We start from the raw sequence: 18,323 nt of genomic DNA on the forward strand, positions 1-18,323 counted from the left end.
AAAGTTTTTTAAACGTTTTTCTACCCTTCTCTCTGTCTTTGTCTCATAATGCCTTTAAGAGGCCGACAGGCGTACTGCGCTTGTTTTACGGGAGTTGCTCATGGTTCTGGCAGCTGAAATGACTTGCTCAGCATCTCCCATCAGTGGGTGGTGGCAGGACTGGGGCCTGGCTCCTGGTTTCAGTGCTCTTTGTGTCCCGTTTCACTGCTTCCCTCCCTCCCTGAGCTGCCGTAGGGATGTGGGCTGGTGCCAGACTTGCAGTCTCAGGTTCGTTCCCCCTGCATCGGATTCTGTTGCCTTTTTTCCCCCTGTGGACTCTTTGAGGTTCAGGACCCTAGGTGCTTCCTTCCAGGCCCATCTCACAGCCTGTGGATCCCAGTGCAGGGCTCTGGGCATTGGTCTCCACGCCAGCAGGGGGCCCAGAGAATCGCATGAATGACAGGCAGCCACGTTCCCTGCGTCTTCATCTCCCGGGGAGCAGGCCGGCATGGGGCTCTGATCATTGGGGCTCATGCGTTGTCTCCCCGCAGGTGCTGCCCTTCGAGGCTCTGGTGACCGACACTGGGGAGGTGACTGAGGTGGGCAAGGCCTACGTGCCCCCGCGGGTTCTGCAGGAGGCTCTGTGCGTCATCTCTGGGGTGCCAGGGCTGGAGGGCGGCGTCACTGGCATGGAACAGCTGGCACAGGAGATGCTGATCATCTCTCACCACCCATCCTTAGGTCTGTGGCCCAGGTGGGTGGGTGGGGCAGGGACTCTGTCGGAAGAGCAGGTGGGCAGAAGGCCTCAAAGAGCTCCCCTTCCTTTCAGTGGCTGTGCAGTCTGGCCTCTGGCCAGCACTTCTCGCCAGGATGAAGATCGATCCAGAAGCCTTCATTACTAGGCACTTGGACCAGATCATCCCCAGGATCACTACACAGAGCCCCCTGAACCAGGTAGTTGGGTCTGTGAGCTGGCTCTGGCCTCAGGTCAGAGGGCAGACCAGGAAGATTCAGAGAAACAGAAGACGGGGTGATGAGAAGTGGTTTGGACCGTTGGGTTGCAAGTGACAGAGAGCGCCAACTAGTTTGAGATTAGCAGGGAGCTTGCTGGTTGCTGCATCTAGGAATTTGTGAGGGAGAAAGTGGTCTTTCCGTCCTATTCCTCCGCCATCTTTCCCTCTCCCCCCTGGTTGCTGCATCTAGCTGGTAAGCCCCTGGATGTGGCAGGACAGGGACTCAGATGTCCTCAAGACCTCATAAGTGGAACGTTTCTTGCCCTCTGTCCATCTCCCTTCCTCCTCTGTGCCTCACTGCTGCTTTGTGCAGCATGGGCTCTGTTATCAGTCTCTGCTTTTCAGTAGCAGGATAGCTGTTCTAGGCTTACGTCTCATCCCGTTAGCTCCCGTGGGAAAAGCTGGCATTTTCCAACCATTCCAGCTGGCAGGGGCCCTTACCGCCCGGGTTGACCTGACTCGGGTCCTCTGCTCATCCCAGGGCCCATCCTTCCGGTCTGGGTCACATGCCCATCTCTAGCGAGGGTGGGGGGAAGCTCTACCTGAACCACAGAGATCAAGAGTGGGAGAGAAATGTGTCCCCCATGTCCGGGTGTGGCATGCTGAGAAGGCAGGCACACCCTGTAGCCGTCCACTCCAGTGGCAGGGTTCAGAAGGAACAGGCAGTGGCAAGAAGGGGAGCCTGCTGCCCGGGGCGTGAGACATGGCAGGCCCTCTCTCCCATGCCAGCCGTGGCAGGCACTGACCGTGTCTGTTTGTCTGACAGTCTTCCATGAACGCCATGGGCTCCCTCTCGATCCTGTCCCCAGACCGGGTCCTCCCGCAGCTCATCAGCACCATCACCGCCTCCGTGCAGAACCCAGCGCTGTGCCAGGTGACGCGGGAGGAGTTTGCTATCATGCAGACCCCTGCAGGGGAATTGTATGACAAGTCCATCATCCAGAGGTGAGCCGCCTGCTCGAGGGCTCAGTAAGTGATACAGTCTGTCTGTCTGTTGGGGGAGTGCTGGCTGTGGTCCACACACAGCCTTCGGTCCTGGATACAAGGGTGTGTGGAGGACCCAGTGCTTGCCTGGTGCCCGTGACTTAAGAGGTAGCAGGGGTCTTGTGGCTGGTGGGAAGCTAAAGGGCCTCGTGGCCGGATGGAACCTGGTTGATCACCCACTCTGGTGTTTCAGTGCCCAGCAGGACAGCATAAAAAAGGCCAACATGAAGCGAGAGAACAAAGCTTACTCCTTCAAGGAGCAGATCATCGAGTTGGAGCTGAAGGAGGTGGGTGTGCGGAGGCCTCAGGCCAGTCCACTGGGTCACCCTGACCTGTGGCATATACCTCTGACCTCCCCGCTCAGCCCGGGTCCTCCTGTCACCTTCTTGATCTGCTCTTTCTCAGTAGCTTTCTCCACCCGGAACTCCAGGAAAAGAGATTTTTCTTTCTGCTGTCAGTAGTTCATGTATTTTCTCTGCTAAATGGTGTAACTTGACTCCATGCCCATCCCCACACCCCACTCCTGGATGGCCAGGACCCGTCTGTCCTCCTACAGTGGGCACGGGCCCTGGCACAGTGTAGCCTCTGGGGCATTGGGGTTCATGGCTGTGTTCAGTGGTGACGGGGCTGGTTCTGGTGGAAGCACGGCACACAGGGCTCTTGTCTCAGCCTGTGCTTCTCCCTCAGTCTTTTCATTTTCTTCTTCACTCTTTATAGGCTGAGTTCTTCTTGTCTTCTATATCGCTGCCCACATGTCCCTTCTGCAGAGAGGTGACCCCTCTGCCCACGCTCCCCAGAGCCGAGCCTCCCCGTTCTCGTTTGTTATGCATCGTATTTATTCCTTTCACGACACCGGTCATGGTCTGAACCACCTTGTTTATATATCTGTTCCCTGTTCGTTGTGTAGCCACCCCCACTAAGATGGCGAGCTCTGTAAGGGCAGAGACTTGGTCTTGTTCCCACAGTCTCCCAAGCATCTGGCACCTCCTAGGTGCTCAGTAAATATCAGATGAACGAATGCTCTCAGCCTCTGCCAGGCTTTAGCTTACACTGGAGGAGAATGTAGGGCAGGCTCGTCAGAGGTGGGAGAGGCTTAGGCTAGAATTCTGAAGCTATGTGACTTCCAGAATACCCTCTTTAACACTTGGAGGAACTTTCCATTTCTCTTAACACGTAAAGATTCTTTGTGTTTTGCTTGTAGAGAATCTGGCAAGAAATGGCTGCTCTACTGCTCTCTGTTCTGTAGAAACCAGGCGGCCTTGGGCTTGTGGGAGGTGGGGGAGGCCAGCCGGCAGGTTTAGGGTCCAGATCACAGACTCACAGCTGACCTGGAGCTGACGGTGGCGCTGACCTCACCTTGCCTGGTGGTGGGAGGGAGGCAGGTCTGTGCCCTGGAGACGGAATTGCTGTGCTTGTCCCTTCAGGAGATAAAGAAGAAGAAAGGCATAAAAGAGGAGGTGCAGCTGACCAGCAAACAGAAGGAGATGCTGCAGGCCCAGCTGGACAAGGAGGCACAGATCCGGAGGCGGCTGCAGGAGGTGAGCGGCTACCCCAGCGCCCCCGCCTCACTTACTGTCAGGGTGGGCCCTGCTGACAGGCCCTCTGGGCTGACTTTGCTTACAGCTGGATGGTGAGCTGGAGGCGGCGCTGGGGCTGCTGGACACCATCCTGGCCAAGAACCCGTCCGGCCTGACCCAGTACATCCCGGTCCTGGTCGACTCTTTCCTGCCCTTGCTGAAGTCTCCCCTGGCTGCTCCCAGGATCAAGACCCCTTTCCTGTCCTTGGCTGCCTGTGTCATGCCCCCGAGGCTCAAGGCTTTGGGTTAGTTCTCATTGGCTGGATGTGGGCATGGCCCCGGGGCAGGAGGGGGGTGGACAGGGGTGCCCTGAGTGCTTGGGGGAGACATGCAGTGACCTCAGCTACTGACCTGTATTCCCGTGGGTGCAGCCTTAGGCAGCCCAAGCTGCACATCCCGGGGAGCACGTGGTGCCATCTCTCTCCATTCTTATGTCTACTGTGGCTTCACTCTGAGGACCAAATTTTAGATGCTAGTCAGTGATCTGTGTGTGTGTGTGTGTGTGTGCGTGTGTGTGCTGCGTCACTCAGTCATATCCAGTTCTTTGCGACCCCATGGACTGTAGCCTTCTGGGCTCCTCTGTCCATGGGGTGTCTCAGGAAAGGATGCTGGAGTGAGTTGCCATTTCCTACTTCAGCGGATCTTCCTGACCCAGGGATCGAACCCTCATCTCTTATGTCTCTTGCATTGGCAGGCAGGTTCTTTACCACTGGGCCACATGGGAAGCCCTTGATCTTTCTGTAGCAGTTCTAAATTCAGTGGCAGTGGGATAGTTGGTGCCACGTGGCCTATCCGTGGAGCCCAGAGCTCCTGAGTAGCCAGATGTGGATGACCAGAGGTCTCTGTGGCCTTGAGAAGCTTTCTCTTTAGCCGCAAAGAACCTTGTGAGGTGGCTGGGAATTGTGGTAACCTTGCTCTGTGGATTGTATGACACCTTTGAGCCTTAAGGATACATTCCCATGGGTGAGGCTGGAGTCAGGCCGTGCACGCAGAACCTATTGGAAGTGTTACCCGGCTGGCTGGGCTGCTGCATGGAGGTGGGAGCGCCCTGTGGGTAGAGCTTCACTCCCAGCTGAGTAACCTTGTGTGGCTCATGCCGCCTCGCCGTGTACTTCTGATTCTTTACTGTCAGAAGGATAGCCCCTCGCCAGCTTGCCCACCCTTTCGGGGTGGCACGGAGTTAAAATGAGAAACTAGGTTGAGGAGATGGGCAGAGCAGAGCTGATTACTGTTAACTCAGGGGAACATGGGTCCCTGGTTCACACCTGAGCCAGAATGTGTGTCTTTGCGTGGGTCATCCCCTGTGGGTCCCTTCTCTTGGACACAGGCACTTTGGTGAGCCATGTGACTCTGCGCCTGCTGAAGCCGGAATGTGCCCTGGACGAGTCGTGGTGCCAGGAGGAGCTGTCAGTGGCCGTGAAGAGGGCGGTGACCCTGCTGCACAGTCACACCATCACCAGCAGGGCGGGCAAGGGCGAGCCAGGTAAGGGGCAGGATAGGGTGGACAGAGGGCGTGAGGCGGTGTGAACTGTGCGGGGACTTGACTCCCATCCCCTGCGCTTCCTGAGGCCGTGGCTTCCGCTGGTCTCTCTCCTTGCTGGCCTTGATTTCCTCACCTCACCCCTTGAACTAGATGGGTGACTTTTGAGTCCAGTCACTGTGACCCACCCCCAACCCTTGAGGGTTTAGTTTTTGCTGTTGGAATTTACTTGTCTGTTTTAACGCTCACATTGTGGAACCAGGCGCTGTCTGGGGTAGGAGCGGCATTGGCTTTAGAACTGGACTGCCGTCTCTTGTCTCTCTTGTGATGCTGCTGGCTTCAGGGTGTCAGAAAGGGCCTCCGGCTGTCTCCCCGCCCACTCGCCCTGAGGATGGACGCTGCAGCAGCCAAGCTCGGGGCCTGGCCCGCTTGCAGAGTTGGTCTGCTTCTTGCTCTCACAGATGCTGCGCCCCTGTCCGCACCAGCCTTCTCCTTGGTTTTCCCATTTCTGAAGATGGTGCTGACTGAGATGCCCCACCACAGCGAGGAGGAGGAGGAAAGGATGGCCCAGATTCTTCAGATCCTTACCGTCCATGCCCAGCTGCGGGCCTCCCCCAGCAACCCACCTGGGCGTGTGGACGAGGTAGGGCGGGGAGCTCGGCTCCCCCTTGGCTTGAGTGGGGTTGGGGGTGGGGTGGGGCAGGGGCTTCTGACACTTATTGACCCATGAACAGTTCTGGGGAGGGGGTCCTACAGCAGCGGCCATTGGTGGGGAGACCTCAAATGTTCTATTGAGAGAGGCTCTCAAGGCCTCACAGAAGCTATGGGTCTCCTGCATCTGATAGTCTCTGAGCCAAAGGAGTTGAAGGACTCTAACTTATTGTGTGTTGTTCTTAAGAAGACAGTGCTGTTTACTATCCTTTTCACTTGCTTTTGAGACTGGAGCTCATTCAGTCAGGATTTTTTTTTTTAAGACTTTTTGGGTGTGGACCATCTATAAAGTCTTTATTGAATTTGTTAGAATATTGCTTCTGTTTTATGTTTTGGGATTTTGGCCACGAGGCATGTGGGATCTTAGCTCTGTGACCAGGGTTAGAATCCCCACCCTTTTCATTGGAACGTGAAGTCCTAACCACTGGACCACCAGGGAAGTCTCGAGGAGTTTTCTTTTTTAATAGATTAAAAGCGAAAGTCACTCAGTCATGTCCGACTCTTTTCTACCCCATGGACTATAAAGTCCATGGAATTCTCCAGGCCAGAAAACTGGAGTGGGTAGCTGTTTTATTCTCTAGGAGATCTTCCCAACCCAGAGATTGAACCCAGGTCTCCCACATTGCAGGTGGATTCTTTACCAGCTGAGCCACCAGGGAAGTCCAAGAGTACTGGAGTGGGTAGCCTATCCCTTCTCCAGGGGAACTTCCCAACCAGGAATTGAAACAGGGTCTCCTGCATTGCAGGCGGATTCTTTACCAGTTGAGCTACTGGGGAAGCCCAGTTTTAGTAGATTATGTTCTAAAAATTTGAAAGTAATGCTTACGTAGTTTAAAAAAATTCCAACAATACAGAAGCAAAAAGAGAAATGCCCCTCCTCAGATGTAACTATTAATAACAGTTTGGTCTATACCCTCGTGGACTTTTTTTTATTTAAGCACACATAAAGCTCACACCCACAAATGCAGTCATGCAAAAAATGGACTGTACCACTGCTTCCACGGGAATGTCTTCTCTCGGCCTCCTCCAGCGTCAGGATCCGTGTGGCCCATATCCTGTGGATTTCATCTTATGGGCTCTGTTCCGTGGCACACCATGTTTTAGTCAGCTTTTTACTTGCTGATTGACATTTTAAGGCCGCAAACCTTTCCGTGTTTTGAACACAGCTGTGGTGTGTCCCCGTGTTCATTTGCTGCCTCACACACCATGTGAACATTCTCATAGGACAGATTCTTGGGCGTGGAATTGTTAGGTCACGTGACATGTTCTGAGCTATACCCTCGCTAAGCGTTCCCTTTTCTCCAAACCTCATACAACCTCACGTAGTGTTTAGCTTGCCAATGACAGGTGGAAGAATGGAGTCTTGTTTTATTTTGCATTTCTTTACTTACTTGTAAAGTTCAGTATCTCTTTGTGTATTCATGAAGTGAAGTGAAGTCGCTCAGTCGTGTCCCACTCTGCGATCCCATGGACTGTAGCCTACTGGGCTCCTCTGTCCATGGGATTTTTCAGGCAAGAATACTGGAGTGGGTTGCCATTTCCTTCTCCAGGGGAACTTCCCGACCCAGGGATCGAACCTGGGTCTCCTGCATTGTAGGCAGACGCTTTACCGTCTGAGCCACAAAGGAAGCCACAGGTGGCTCATGTGTGTTCATGAGCCACCTGTATTTCAAAAGTCTGTTTCATCCAAGGGTAAGAATAGTTATTGTTGGTCCCTGGAGATCACGGCTGACTGGGGTTGGCTCCTGTGGATTGAGCTGTGGACTTGACTGGGTCCCTCCAGCATGGTCAGCAGGAAGACCCAGAATGTTCCCCTGTGGGTGAGAGGGACTCATGTGCCTCCGGGCTTGGTTACAGACGTTCCGTGGACCTTCGTCCTGCCTCATGTGCTTTCTCCTGTAGAACGGCCCGGAGTTGCTGCCTCGTGTGGCCGTGCTGCGCCTTCTAACCTGGGTGATCGGGACGGGCTCTCCCCGACTTCAGGTGATGTGGTTCCCTGCTGGCTTCTACCATTCACAACCCCGCCCTCAGGTTCTGATTGCCTCTCCCAGCCCTCAGTTCTAGCCTTGGGCACAGCGGTACTCATGAGAGCCAGCCAGACTGTTCTCAGTTCATGAGCGGTTTTGCTTGGATCCTGCCACTGCCTTGGCCTGGCGCTGGGGTCTGAGGCCTAGTAGGGGTGGGTGGGGTAGGTGTTCTTAATTCAGATCCCCCCTGAAGCCCATCTCCAGCTCCCCTGCCTGGCCTCGTAGTAGGAAACGATTTGTTGAACTGAGCCCAGCGGCTGGATGTCTCCCTCAGGTTCTAGCTTCAGAGGCCTTGACCACCCTGTGTGCCAGCAGCAGTGGTGAGGATGGCTGTGCCTTTGCAGAGCAGGAGGAGGTGGACGTGCTGCTCTGCGCCCTGCTGTCCCCCTGTGCCAACGTGCGGGACACTGCACTCCGGGTGCGTGCCCATGCCCTTGCAGGGCTGCCTCGCCCCCTGCCCCCCCACCTCATCCCTCAGCCCTGCTCTTTGAGCTGCCCTGATGGGAGGTGCTGCGCATGTGCACCAGTGTGTGCTGGAGGCAAAGAGCAAGGTTGCAGAGGGTGGCTTGGGGTCATTCTGGGAATTGGAACAACGAAGCAGTCATATCACTGGTTTTTTCCTTTGCCTTTGACGACATCACCTAACTTCTAAAATGCACTGGGAAACACAATGGCAGTGCGGCAAATATTTCTTAAAACAGAGGGAACATCCTTTTTTAGAGATTTTTGTTGATCTTGAATGTTAACAGTTAAATTTTTAAAGTTTACTTAAAAAAAATTTCACCGCTGCATGCCATCATCTCACAAAAGAAAAGCTCTTTGAAGGGACAGAGCAGCTGATGAGTTGGTCTGCCTCATGGCGCTCCCTAACCAGCGCTGCTGTCCAGCGGAGCTGTCTGCCGGGATGGGACTGTTTAACTGTGTCGTCCAGCAGGGCAGCCACCAGCCATCGAGTGGCTCCTGAGCACTTGGAATGTAGCTGGTGCAGCTGAAGAAGTTAAGAGTTCGTTTTAATTGATTTTCTGTGGAGACCCACGAGTGGCTGTTGGCTTCATCTTGGATGGTGCAGCCCTCATGGGGGGCAGGGGGAGGGCAGGTCAGAGTGTCCTCCCAAAGGTCCTGCCTCATGCGGTGTGATCCCACACCTCTCAGGGCCTGTTGGAACTCCACATGGTGTTGCCGGCGCCTGACACCGATGAGAAGAATGGCCTGAACCTTCTGCGCAGGCTCTGGGTGGTCAAGTTCGACAAGGAGGAGGAGATCCGGAAGCTGGCCGAGAGGTGAGCACCGTCAGAAGGCTGCCTGTCCTGCTTTGTTCTCTTTCTTCTTGTGGAATAACTGGACCCAGCGTGCTGAGCCTACAGAGGGATCGAGGGCTGGGGCGTTGGCTTTGGCAGGGCCTGTGCTGCCGGTCCTTGTCCGACCAGCTGCCTTTGGTCTGTTGTAGGCTCTGGTCAACCATGGGCCTAGATCTGCAGCCAGACCTCTGCTCCTTGCTCATCGATGACGTCATCTATCACGAGGCAGCTGTGAGGCAGGCCGGGGCGGAAGCCCTCTCCCAGGCGGTGGCCCGTTACCAGCGGCAGGCGGCCGAGGTCATGGGCAGGCTCATGGAGATCTACCAGGAGAAGCTCTATGTGAGTCGTCCGGGCACTGTAGTCTGGGCATGCAAGGGTGGGTTGGACCCTGATCAGCCTCCAACCTAATCCAGACAGGAGCCACCCCGTGGCTCAGGGTCGCTAGTGCCTGATCCCACTTCACCCGGGTGACTGGCTGGCCCACGGGCCCGGAGAGAGCCCTGCAGTGCATCGATCACCTGTTTGTTGCAGCGGCCGCCCCCGGTGCTGGATGCTCTGGGACGAGTTATCTCCGAATCTCCTCCAGACCAGTGGGAAGCCAGGTACGACAGCTGTTGCAGCCTTGTACCTCTCAGCGCTTCTGGATGTGTGACCAGGTGGAAGCTGCATGCCACGAGGAGGCAGCAGAGGGTGATGGGTCAGCAGGGGTAGGAAAAGACAAGACTTCCCTCTGAGTCAGAGGCCTGAGGTCCACTTCCGGCTCTTCCTGGTCAGCTGGGCAACTCTGCTCATGTTTCTCCTTTCCCCTGGGGACTGTTTTCTTAGAGTTCCCAGGTACCTCCTCACGGCTGTGGCTGAAAGATTCACCATACTAGGCTTTTGTAGAATACAGCCACTTCCGATGTCGTCACCTCTGCTTCCTTCCCCTCCGTCTCCTCCTGCCTGGTGGGAGAAGGCTAGGCAGTGCACTCACACAGAGGGAAACAGGCAGAGTGCTCCCCTGCTCGCAGTCACCCTGCGGGGTAACCTCTGGGCAGATGGCAGGGCTCTCTTACAAGTGGGCGGTTCCAGACCCACGGGCAGAGCCGGGGGCGAGCACAGGGCTCCGGGCTTCGTGCTGTGCTCTGCCCTGGAGCAGCGTGTGCTGTTGGCAGGCTCGCTCTCCTCATGACATGCCAGGATAGAGGTCCCCAGCCGGGAGGCCTCTGACTCCACTGACACGTTCCCCCTGCTTTCCCAGGTGTGGCTTGGCTTTGGCCCTGAACAAGCTTTCCCAGTGTTTGGACAGCTCTCAGGTGAAGCCACTCTTTCAATTCTTTGTCCCGGACGCCCTCAATGACCGAAACCCAGATGTCCGGAAGTGCATGTTGGATGCAGCTCTTGCAACGCTCAACACACATGGGAAGGTAGGAGATCTCAGCCAGGCGAGGAGATGGGGGACAAGGTCTCAGCCACCTGAGGAGCGGGAAGAAGGCTGGGTCGGGACAGGCGGCAGGCTGTACCATGATGCCACAGCGAGGCCCAGTGCTGGACATCCTGGCCGGGTGCTGGCCCCCCAGCAGATTCTGTTTGTATTTCTTTGGGGTCAGAAAGACCCCAAAAGGGTATTAAATTGATGTAAGTCTGCTGCAGTTCTGCCAGAAAGCCGGGAAGCCCGCTGGCATGGCTGGCTGACTGGTCAGGATGCCTGTCCCTCAGCCAGGCTTGGGCAGAGCCCGTTGTTCCCAGGCACGGTCCCTGGGCTGACGTGAGGCTCTGGGTGCCCCGGGCTTTCAGGAGAACGTCAACTCACTGCTGCCAGTGTTCGAGGAATTCCTAAAGGACGCGCCCAACGACGCCAGCTACGATGCTGTGCGCCAGAGCGTGGTGGTCCTCATGGGCTCTCTAGCCAAGCACCTGGACAAGAGTGACCCCAAAGTGAAGCCGATTGTCGCCAAGCTCATCGCTGCCCTTTCCACCCCCTCCCAGCAGGTATGTCCCCCGACCACCTGGGCCCTGTTTGGGTGGGCGGTGGAAGCTGCAAACGGAGTCGGGTGTCAAATCCGGATGGCTGTGCTCTCTGCCCTTCTTTCAGGGGACTGCCTAGTTTATTCAGAGTTAGGAATGCCCTAGTGGAGAGTCAGCTTGTTACTATGTTCTAGATCTCTTAACTATGTGCATTTTTTCTAATACTTTTTAATAGTTATTTTTTGCACTTTGTATAAACTTGGTTCTGGAGATACAAAGATTAGGGGGAAAAAAATCATCCTTGGTATGTTAGGCTTTCCGTGACATTCTCTCTGTGTGTGTTGTATGTTTTGGGGGCCTTTTAATGCAGTTTTCAGGCCACAGGGCAAAGGATTTTTTTTCCCTCTTTCTTGAAGAACACATTACGTGTATTTTCTGTGACTTGCGTTTTGTTCACTTCATTTTGAGCCATCCAGAGTGTTCTCCTCAAAGGCACAGTTGAAAACCATAGGTTGATAGAATTGTGGTTGAATAAGCTATCTGGTGCTGGGAGGGATTGGGGGCAGGAGGAGAAGGGGACGACAGAGGATGAGATGGCTGGATGGCATCACTGACTTGATGGACGTGAGTCTGGGTGAACTCTGGGAGTTGGTGACGGACAGGGAGGCTTGGCGTGCTGCAATTCATGGGGTTGCAAAGAGTCGGACACGGCTGAGCAACTGAGCTAAAGCTATCAGAGCACCCGGCCTCCAAAGCATCCTGCCCAGGGCTCCTAACCACAGGCCACCTCTTGGGCCTGGTTGGGCATCCTGAACTGTGTCGGGATGATTGACAGCATCTTCTGGAACAACTCGATTTGGGCTTGGTCCTCTTAAGTCCTAGTCCCATTTCCCTTTGATTCTAATGAATTTGAGAACCGAGAGACTTGGGCTGTTTCTAAGAAGGCACCGTAGCCCACTTCTCTCGGGATCTTTCTTTGTGAGTAAGTTTTATCGTCCTGAGCCTTCACCCCACCTTCCCAGGCCTTGGTTCTCCCTTCAGACCAGAAGCAGCCCCATAACAGCTGATGCTTTTGTGGCTCACAGATGTAGCATGCATCCTGTGGGCACGTACTACAGACGTGATCGTGGCCCCCGTCGGCCTTCCTGATGCTCCTTGTGGGCTGACGGGCAGTGGCGGAAACCGGCCTGGGGACTGCGTTGGCCGCCAGGCACCGGCCATGGTTGAGCCTCAGCACTGACGGGCAGGCGCCTCCCCCAGGTCCAGGAGTCCGTGGCCAGCTGCTTGCCACCCCTCGTCCCCGCCATCAGGGAGGACGCAGGGGGTATGATCCAGAGGCTGATGCAGCAACTGCTGGAGTCAGACAAGTATGCCGAGCGCAAAGGGGCTGCGTATGGACTGGCAGGCCTGGTGAAGGGCCTGGGCATCCTATCGCTGAAGCAGCAGGAGATGATGGCTGCGCTGACCGATGCCATCCAGGACAAGAAGAACTTCCGCCGTCGGGAGGGTGAGTATCTCCAGGCTTGACGCTGCCCATTGTGGGCGGTCAGCGCCCCCTCCCCGCGCTGGCTGCCTGAGGAGGGAACTGGCATTTCCTCCTCTGCCGAAGGCTGGCTTCGGGGTGTGTGCACCTGTGAGCTGTTGGTGGCTGGCTGTGAGCTGTTCCATCCTGGCCACGCCGGTGCAGCCTGGGCATCTTTGTTTCTGACTTTACAGCACCTTCAGCCGAGGGAGACGGTGCCTTTCTCACTGGTGGTGCTTCCCATTCTTGCCTCCCTTCTGCTCGGGGTGGGCAGAGGGCGCTGCTCCCTCCTTAGCGGCCGTTGTAGCCCCCCAGCTGCCCTGAGCATTTCCAGAGGGTGAGGAGGGGACGAGGAGCTTGTCCTGTGGCTGCCCCATCCCCAGAGGACGTCCCGATCCCAGCCTCACTGCCCCACCTCGCCCTGCCACCCCCAGGAGCCCTCTTTGCCTTCGAGATGCTCTGCACCATGCTGGGGAAGCTCTTCGAGCCGTATGTGGTCCACGTGCTGCCCCATCTGCTGCTGTGCTTTGGGGACGGGAACCAGTATGTGCGGGAGGTAAGTCCTGAGGCTGCTCGGGGCAGGGGTGTGTGTGGGGGCCCTGCCCCGTGGGAGCCCCTCAGCCCACCACTCGAGTGCCAGATACCAGTGCGGACACCCCTGGTTCCCAGTGCGGTACTGAAGCCTGGTGAGGTGAGAAAGCGCGTCCCTCCTGTCAGTTGGCTGTGTGGGCCGGGGCCCGGGGTCTGACACAGTAGACGCCTGGTGAGTGATGATCACTAGTGGGGCACATGGTCCAGCCTTAGGCCTTGACCCTGGTGTACCGGAGAAAGCCCCTGAACGTCTTTTCTCCTCCCTCGAGGCTGCAGATGACTGTGCCAAGGCTGTGATGAGCAACCTAAGTGCTCACGGGGTGAAGCTGGTGCTCCCCTCCTTGCTGGCTGCCCTGGAGGAGGAATCCTGGAGAACCAAAGCCGGTGAGGCTGCTCCCTTGGTGCCGCTGTCTCAGCTTCCTGTTCTGAAGAGCGCCCTCCCAGGGGTGCAGAGATGCTACTCTTGTCCTGTGTGCCCCCGCCCGCCCCCCGCCCTCAGCCTCCTGCCCAGGGGCCAGGCTAGGGCTCTCATCAGGCAGCTTGTTTCTATAATAGTTGGTTCATTTTCGTGCAAGAAACAGGCCTTTGAGCCACAGACCTAAATCAGGAAATCCCAGAGCTCTAAAGTTGGTCTGTGGCTAGCTCTCTGATTCTAAGACCTCTTCCCCCATTAAGCCCTCTTTTTAAAAGTATAATCTTATTTGGAATCCTAATTTGTAAAATGGAGCTGCTCTGATCTGGGGAGGGTCAGTGTTGGTCAGGGCTTCCCTTAGTCCTTCAGGCTTTGCCCTACATCTTAAACTCATTCTCTTACTCAGTGGGTGAGTGGAGTGAGGACAGAGAAGCTCAGTGAACTGACCTGGGGACACTGCCAGCTCTAGGCTGGGTCTGGCCTTTGTCCCCACCACTGCCCAGGCTCTCACCCGGGCTCCCCCGGCTCAGCCGGCCTCAGGCGCGTCTTGCTCGCTTGGCTGGAGCCAGGCCCTGTGCCCTCCCGCTTGGGGACTAACAGGCCGCTTCTCCTCTGCCCAGGCAGGTGAACTACCAGCCTGTGGCCCGTGATTTCACACGGGTGTGTGTCTGCCGTCTGCAGGGTCGGTGGAGTTGCTCGGGGCCATGGCCTACTGTGCTCCCAAGCAGCTGTCGTCCTGCCTGCCCAACATTGTGCCCAAGCTCACGGAGGTGCTCACCGACTCCCACGTCAAAGTGCAGAAGGCCGGGCAGCAGGCACTCAGGCAGATCGGCTCTGTCATCAGGAACCCAGAGATCCTGGGTACGTAAGGCCTCTCCCACGAGCGCGCGGGCCTTGCTCCTCCCTGCACCCCTCGACGCATCAGGGAGCGTGCACTCATTCAGCACAGGCCCTCTGAGGACAGCGACAGTTGCCCTGAGATAACCTTTAAACTCGGGGAAGCCCTTTTCCTACGATAATCAGTGGAAAATAGTTCGGAAGTGGTCTGTTCTCCTGTTGGTCTGGAGCACTCATTGACTGTAGAGGTGGGGAAACTGAGTTGTTGGCCTGGAGGCAGCTTGATTCTAAGGGAGCCTTGAGATCCACAGAACTGAATGACAGGCTCTGGATCGCAGCAGCAGCACCCTTCAGAGGGGTTAGGTTCCAGGGAACTTTCTATTCACGCTCTATTCCAGGAGACCTGTGATGGAGGGAAGATTAGGGAGCTTACTCTTTGGCATGGTTGTTTCTTGAGTGATTAGGAAAGACTGATTTCTAGAAGTAAACCCCAGCCAGCTATGTTGACTTGCAGCACCCTACTTGTCAAATGCTAAGCTTCAACTTAGGGCATTGGTGACCATTCAGTGCGTTTCAGCCTGAGTATTTCCAGACTTGATTTTAATCAGAAAATGATGGGGTTTTATGGGAGGAACAGGTAGATGTGGGTTTTGTTGTCATTCTTTACAATGTCCAGCAGCCCTGGGGATTTCTAAGGCCCAGGACAGTGTTATCTCTTATCAATTGAATGCTTTCCATTTTGGGAATCCAGCCTGGGCCCTTTTTTCTTTTTTTTTTTTTAATTGCAGTGTAATTTGCATAAAATTCACTTTTTACAAATGTACAACTTAGTGGTTTTTAGCATCTTTGCAAAATTATGTATCACCACTGTCTAGTTCTGGGGCACTTTCATTGCCCCAGAAAGAAACCCCACACCCATTATTAGGTTTCACTCCTCATTTCCCCTTCTACCTCTGGTCCCTGATGACCCCCAGTCTATTTTCTGTCTCTGAGTTTGCATATCTGGACACGTTATGGAAATAGCATCATACACTGTGTGGCCTTTTATGCCTAGCTGCTTGTGTCTAGCATTCTGTTTCCAAGGTTCATCCACATTGTAGCATCTGTCAGTATTTCATCCCTTTTTATGGCCTAATAGCGTATCTCATTGTGTGGCTGTGCTGTTTTGAGTGTCCATACATCAACTGATGGGTGTTTGCGTTGTTTCCACTTTTTGGTTTTTAATGTTGCTATGAACATTTGTGTTCAAGGTTTTATTTGATTTTTGTTTTTGTAGACATGATTTCGGGTTTCTTGGTTAGATACCTAGGAATGGAATAACTGGGTCATATGGTAACTGTTTACCTCTTCTAGGGAACTGCTAGACTGTTAGCCTGGCGACTATACCTTTCTTGACATTCTCAGTAGCCGTATATACACACACAGAGGTGTTCCAATTGCCAACACTGTTACAGTCTGTCTTTTTGGTTACAGAAATCCTAGTGGGTATGAAGTGGCATGTCACTGTGGTTTTGTTTTGGCCATGCCACACAGCATGTGGGATCTTACTTCCTCAGCCAGGGATCGAACTCGTGCCCCCTGCGGTGGAAGCACGGAGTCTTAACCACTCATTGTGGATTTGGTTTGCATTTCCCTAATGACTAATGACGTGGGACATCTTTTCATGTGCTTATTTTTCATTTGCACATCTTCTTTGGAAAACTATTCAAATCCTTTGCCCATTTTTAAATTGGGCTATTTAAAAAAAATTGGGGGTGGGGATGGGGCACCACTCTGCATGGCTTGCTGGTTCTTAGTTCCATAACCAGGGATTGAACCCGGGCCCCCGCAGTGCTGAGTTTTGACCACTGGACTGCCAGGAAATATCCCTCAAAACTCTTGACTGGAGTGTATCCTGTTAGTGGTGAATTCCCTGGGCTTGTGGGAAAGATCAGCCAGGTACCCCTCTTGAAATTCCTTCTGCTGGGCTGATAGTGCTGACTTCGGAGAGTCATTTTATCTGTGGCGGCTGCTCTGAGTGTTGTGTATCTCACTCCCACCACTGGTTCAGGGGGCCTTTGTCATCTCCAAACAGTTTTTTGCACAAAGCCACTTTGGGTCGTTGCTGCTTCCAGAATAAGATCCATGTTGCTAAGTGGCCTCCTCTGGAGGCCTAGCCGGGGCTGCAGCTCAGGGCCACTGAAGCTAGCAGGCAGGCACCCCATCAGCCACAGCTCTTAAGTGCAAGGGGGTGACAGCTGCCGCCCCCCACACCACTTCCTCCTGGGGAGCAGGAATAGAATTGCTCTTGGCAGACAGGCTGGCTTCTTCAGCTGGTGACTTGTGGGGCTCTCAGGAGAGGGCCCCTGGCCTCCTTTTCTTCTGACCCATCTAGTGCTGGGGGCTCTGGCAGCTGCCCCACAGACTTGTACCTAGCTGCCTCTCTCTTGTCCGGACACGCAGCCATCGCCCCGGTCCTGCTGGACGCCCTGACAGACCCCTCCCGGAAGACCCAGAAGTGCTTGCAGACCTTGCTGGACACCAAGTTTGTCCACTTCATCGATGCCCCGTCCCTGGCCCTCATCATGCCTATCGTCCAGAGAGCCTTCCAGGACCGGTCCACGGACACTCGGAAGATGGCTGCCCAGATCATTGGCAACATGTACTCGCTGACAGACCAGAAGGTGTGGGCCTGTGGGGGCTCACACAGGACAGACCAGTGGATGCTGGCTCAGGGCCGTGGTCCCTACTGACAGTAGACATGGGGTAGCTATGGGCATTCGATTCCTGATGGTATCAGGGCAGAAGTGGACCTGGGGTGGAGGGTGGAAGGCTGAGCTCTCTGCACATCTTGGAGAGCCCAGCCACACAAGTCTTGATTAGCTCCACCCCCAAATGAGGCCCATCCCCGTGAGCTCCTTTTACCTGCTGATGGGGAGGAAAGGTCCAGCCTGGCCTTTGACTTTTCAGGGGTGTTGGGAAAGCGGCTGCTGCTTTGATTGCTGGCAGTGTCTCCTTGTCATAAGCACTGGTTTCTGTGAGCCTCTCAGGAAATTAGCCTACTTTGGGAGATCTGCTGTTTACTCACTCCCAGAGGCTGATGTGTGTGCTCTCAATACCACAGCTCTGATTTGCTTGCTGAGGCTACAGGCACAAGAGATAAAGTGGAAAGTTAGGTCAATCCTAGGAAATTTGGGAAATTGGAAGTTGGAAAACCAAAACATTTTACCCATAGCCCTCCAGGAGCCTAGACAATTATGTTTTAAAATTACGTTTAAAAATGATATTTCTGAATATAAATGTATGTCCAAGTTATAACGAGTTATTCATAAAACTGAGTCTTAAATAGTTATGTAACATTCTAACAAGTTTATATACCATAACTTACATAATTCTATTGTCGGTCACATAGTGTCCAAGGTTTCTTGCTATTTTAAATGATACTGCAGTGAACATAAGGTTCTTTCTATATTTAAAACTGTTTCTGAAAGTGGAGTGCTGTATCAAGAGACATAAACCTTTTAAGGTAAAGATCATGCAACTCTGAAAGGAAAACGCTGAGAGAATCTTGTGGATGCCCGAGGCTGGGCAGCCCTTGGTCCCAGGAGGAGGAAAAGCTCTGAATGGCAGCTGGGGGCTCTGTACTCCCTAGGAGGGCCTGGGGTCCCTCAGAGGTTTTTCTGAGCAATCACACAGGGCCTTCAGGGAACCAGGGGGATGGAGGGGGTTCTTTACCCTTGTGAGTGCTCCTATTCAGCAGAGTGGGGTGGTCAAGATCTACCCAGGAACCGGTCTGGAGAAAGCGGGCCTCAGGCCTCCACTGAGTCGCTCCCTCCGTCTTTGCAGGACTTGGCTCCTTACCTGCCAAGCGTGACGCCTGGTCTGAAAGCCTCTCTCCTGGATCCTGTGCCTGAGGTGAGTCTGAGAGGGAAGGGGGCGGGAGCTCATGGTTTTAGCCCCGCCCCA

General features: G+C 54.6%; 1 protein-coding gene and 1 non-coding gene across 2 annotated transcripts in view; one reads left to right on the plus strand and one right to left on the minus strand.

Annotated features, from left to right (window-relative positions):
* Positions 1–18,323, plus strand: part of GCN1 (GCN1, eIF2 alpha kinase activator homolog) — a 54,485-nt gene that overhangs the window by 21,090 nt on the left and 15,072 nt on the right. The window contains 21 exon segments of the mRNA XM_018061139.1: positions 531–720; positions 809–933; positions 1,759–1,937; positions 2,170–2,263; positions 3,401–3,514; positions 3,600–3,798; positions 4,881–5,036; positions 5,495–5,676; positions 7,647–7,727; positions 8,046–8,189; positions 8,924–9,051; positions 9,219–9,408; positions 9,601–9,671; positions 10,310–10,475; positions 10,846–11,040; positions 12,277–12,523; positions 12,973–13,094; positions 13,399–13,513; positions 14,223–14,402; positions 16,821–17,041; positions 18,204–18,272. Of these exon segments, the coding sequence (XP_017916628.1) occupies positions 531–720; positions 809–933; positions 1,759–1,937; positions 2,170–2,263; positions 3,401–3,514; positions 3,600–3,798; positions 4,881–5,036; positions 5,495–5,676; positions 7,647–7,727; positions 8,046–8,189; positions 8,924–9,051; positions 9,219–9,408; positions 9,601–9,671; positions 10,310–10,475; positions 10,846–11,040; positions 12,277–12,523; positions 12,973–13,094; positions 13,399–13,513; positions 14,223–14,402; positions 16,821–17,041; positions 18,204–18,272 (3,168 nt within the window).
* TRNAC-ACA lies at positions 7,301–7,372 on the minus strand. Its single transcript has one exon. It is a non-coding gene; the product is annotated as a tRNA-Cys (tRNA).

The sequence above is a fragment of the Capra hircus genome, chromosome 17 (genome assembly GCF_001704415.2).
Source record: "Capra hircus breed San Clemente chromosome 17, ASM170441v1, whole genome shotgun sequence".
Taxonomy (NCBI): domain Eukaryota; kingdom Metazoa; phylum Chordata; class Mammalia; order Artiodactyla; family Bovidae; genus Capra; species Capra hircus.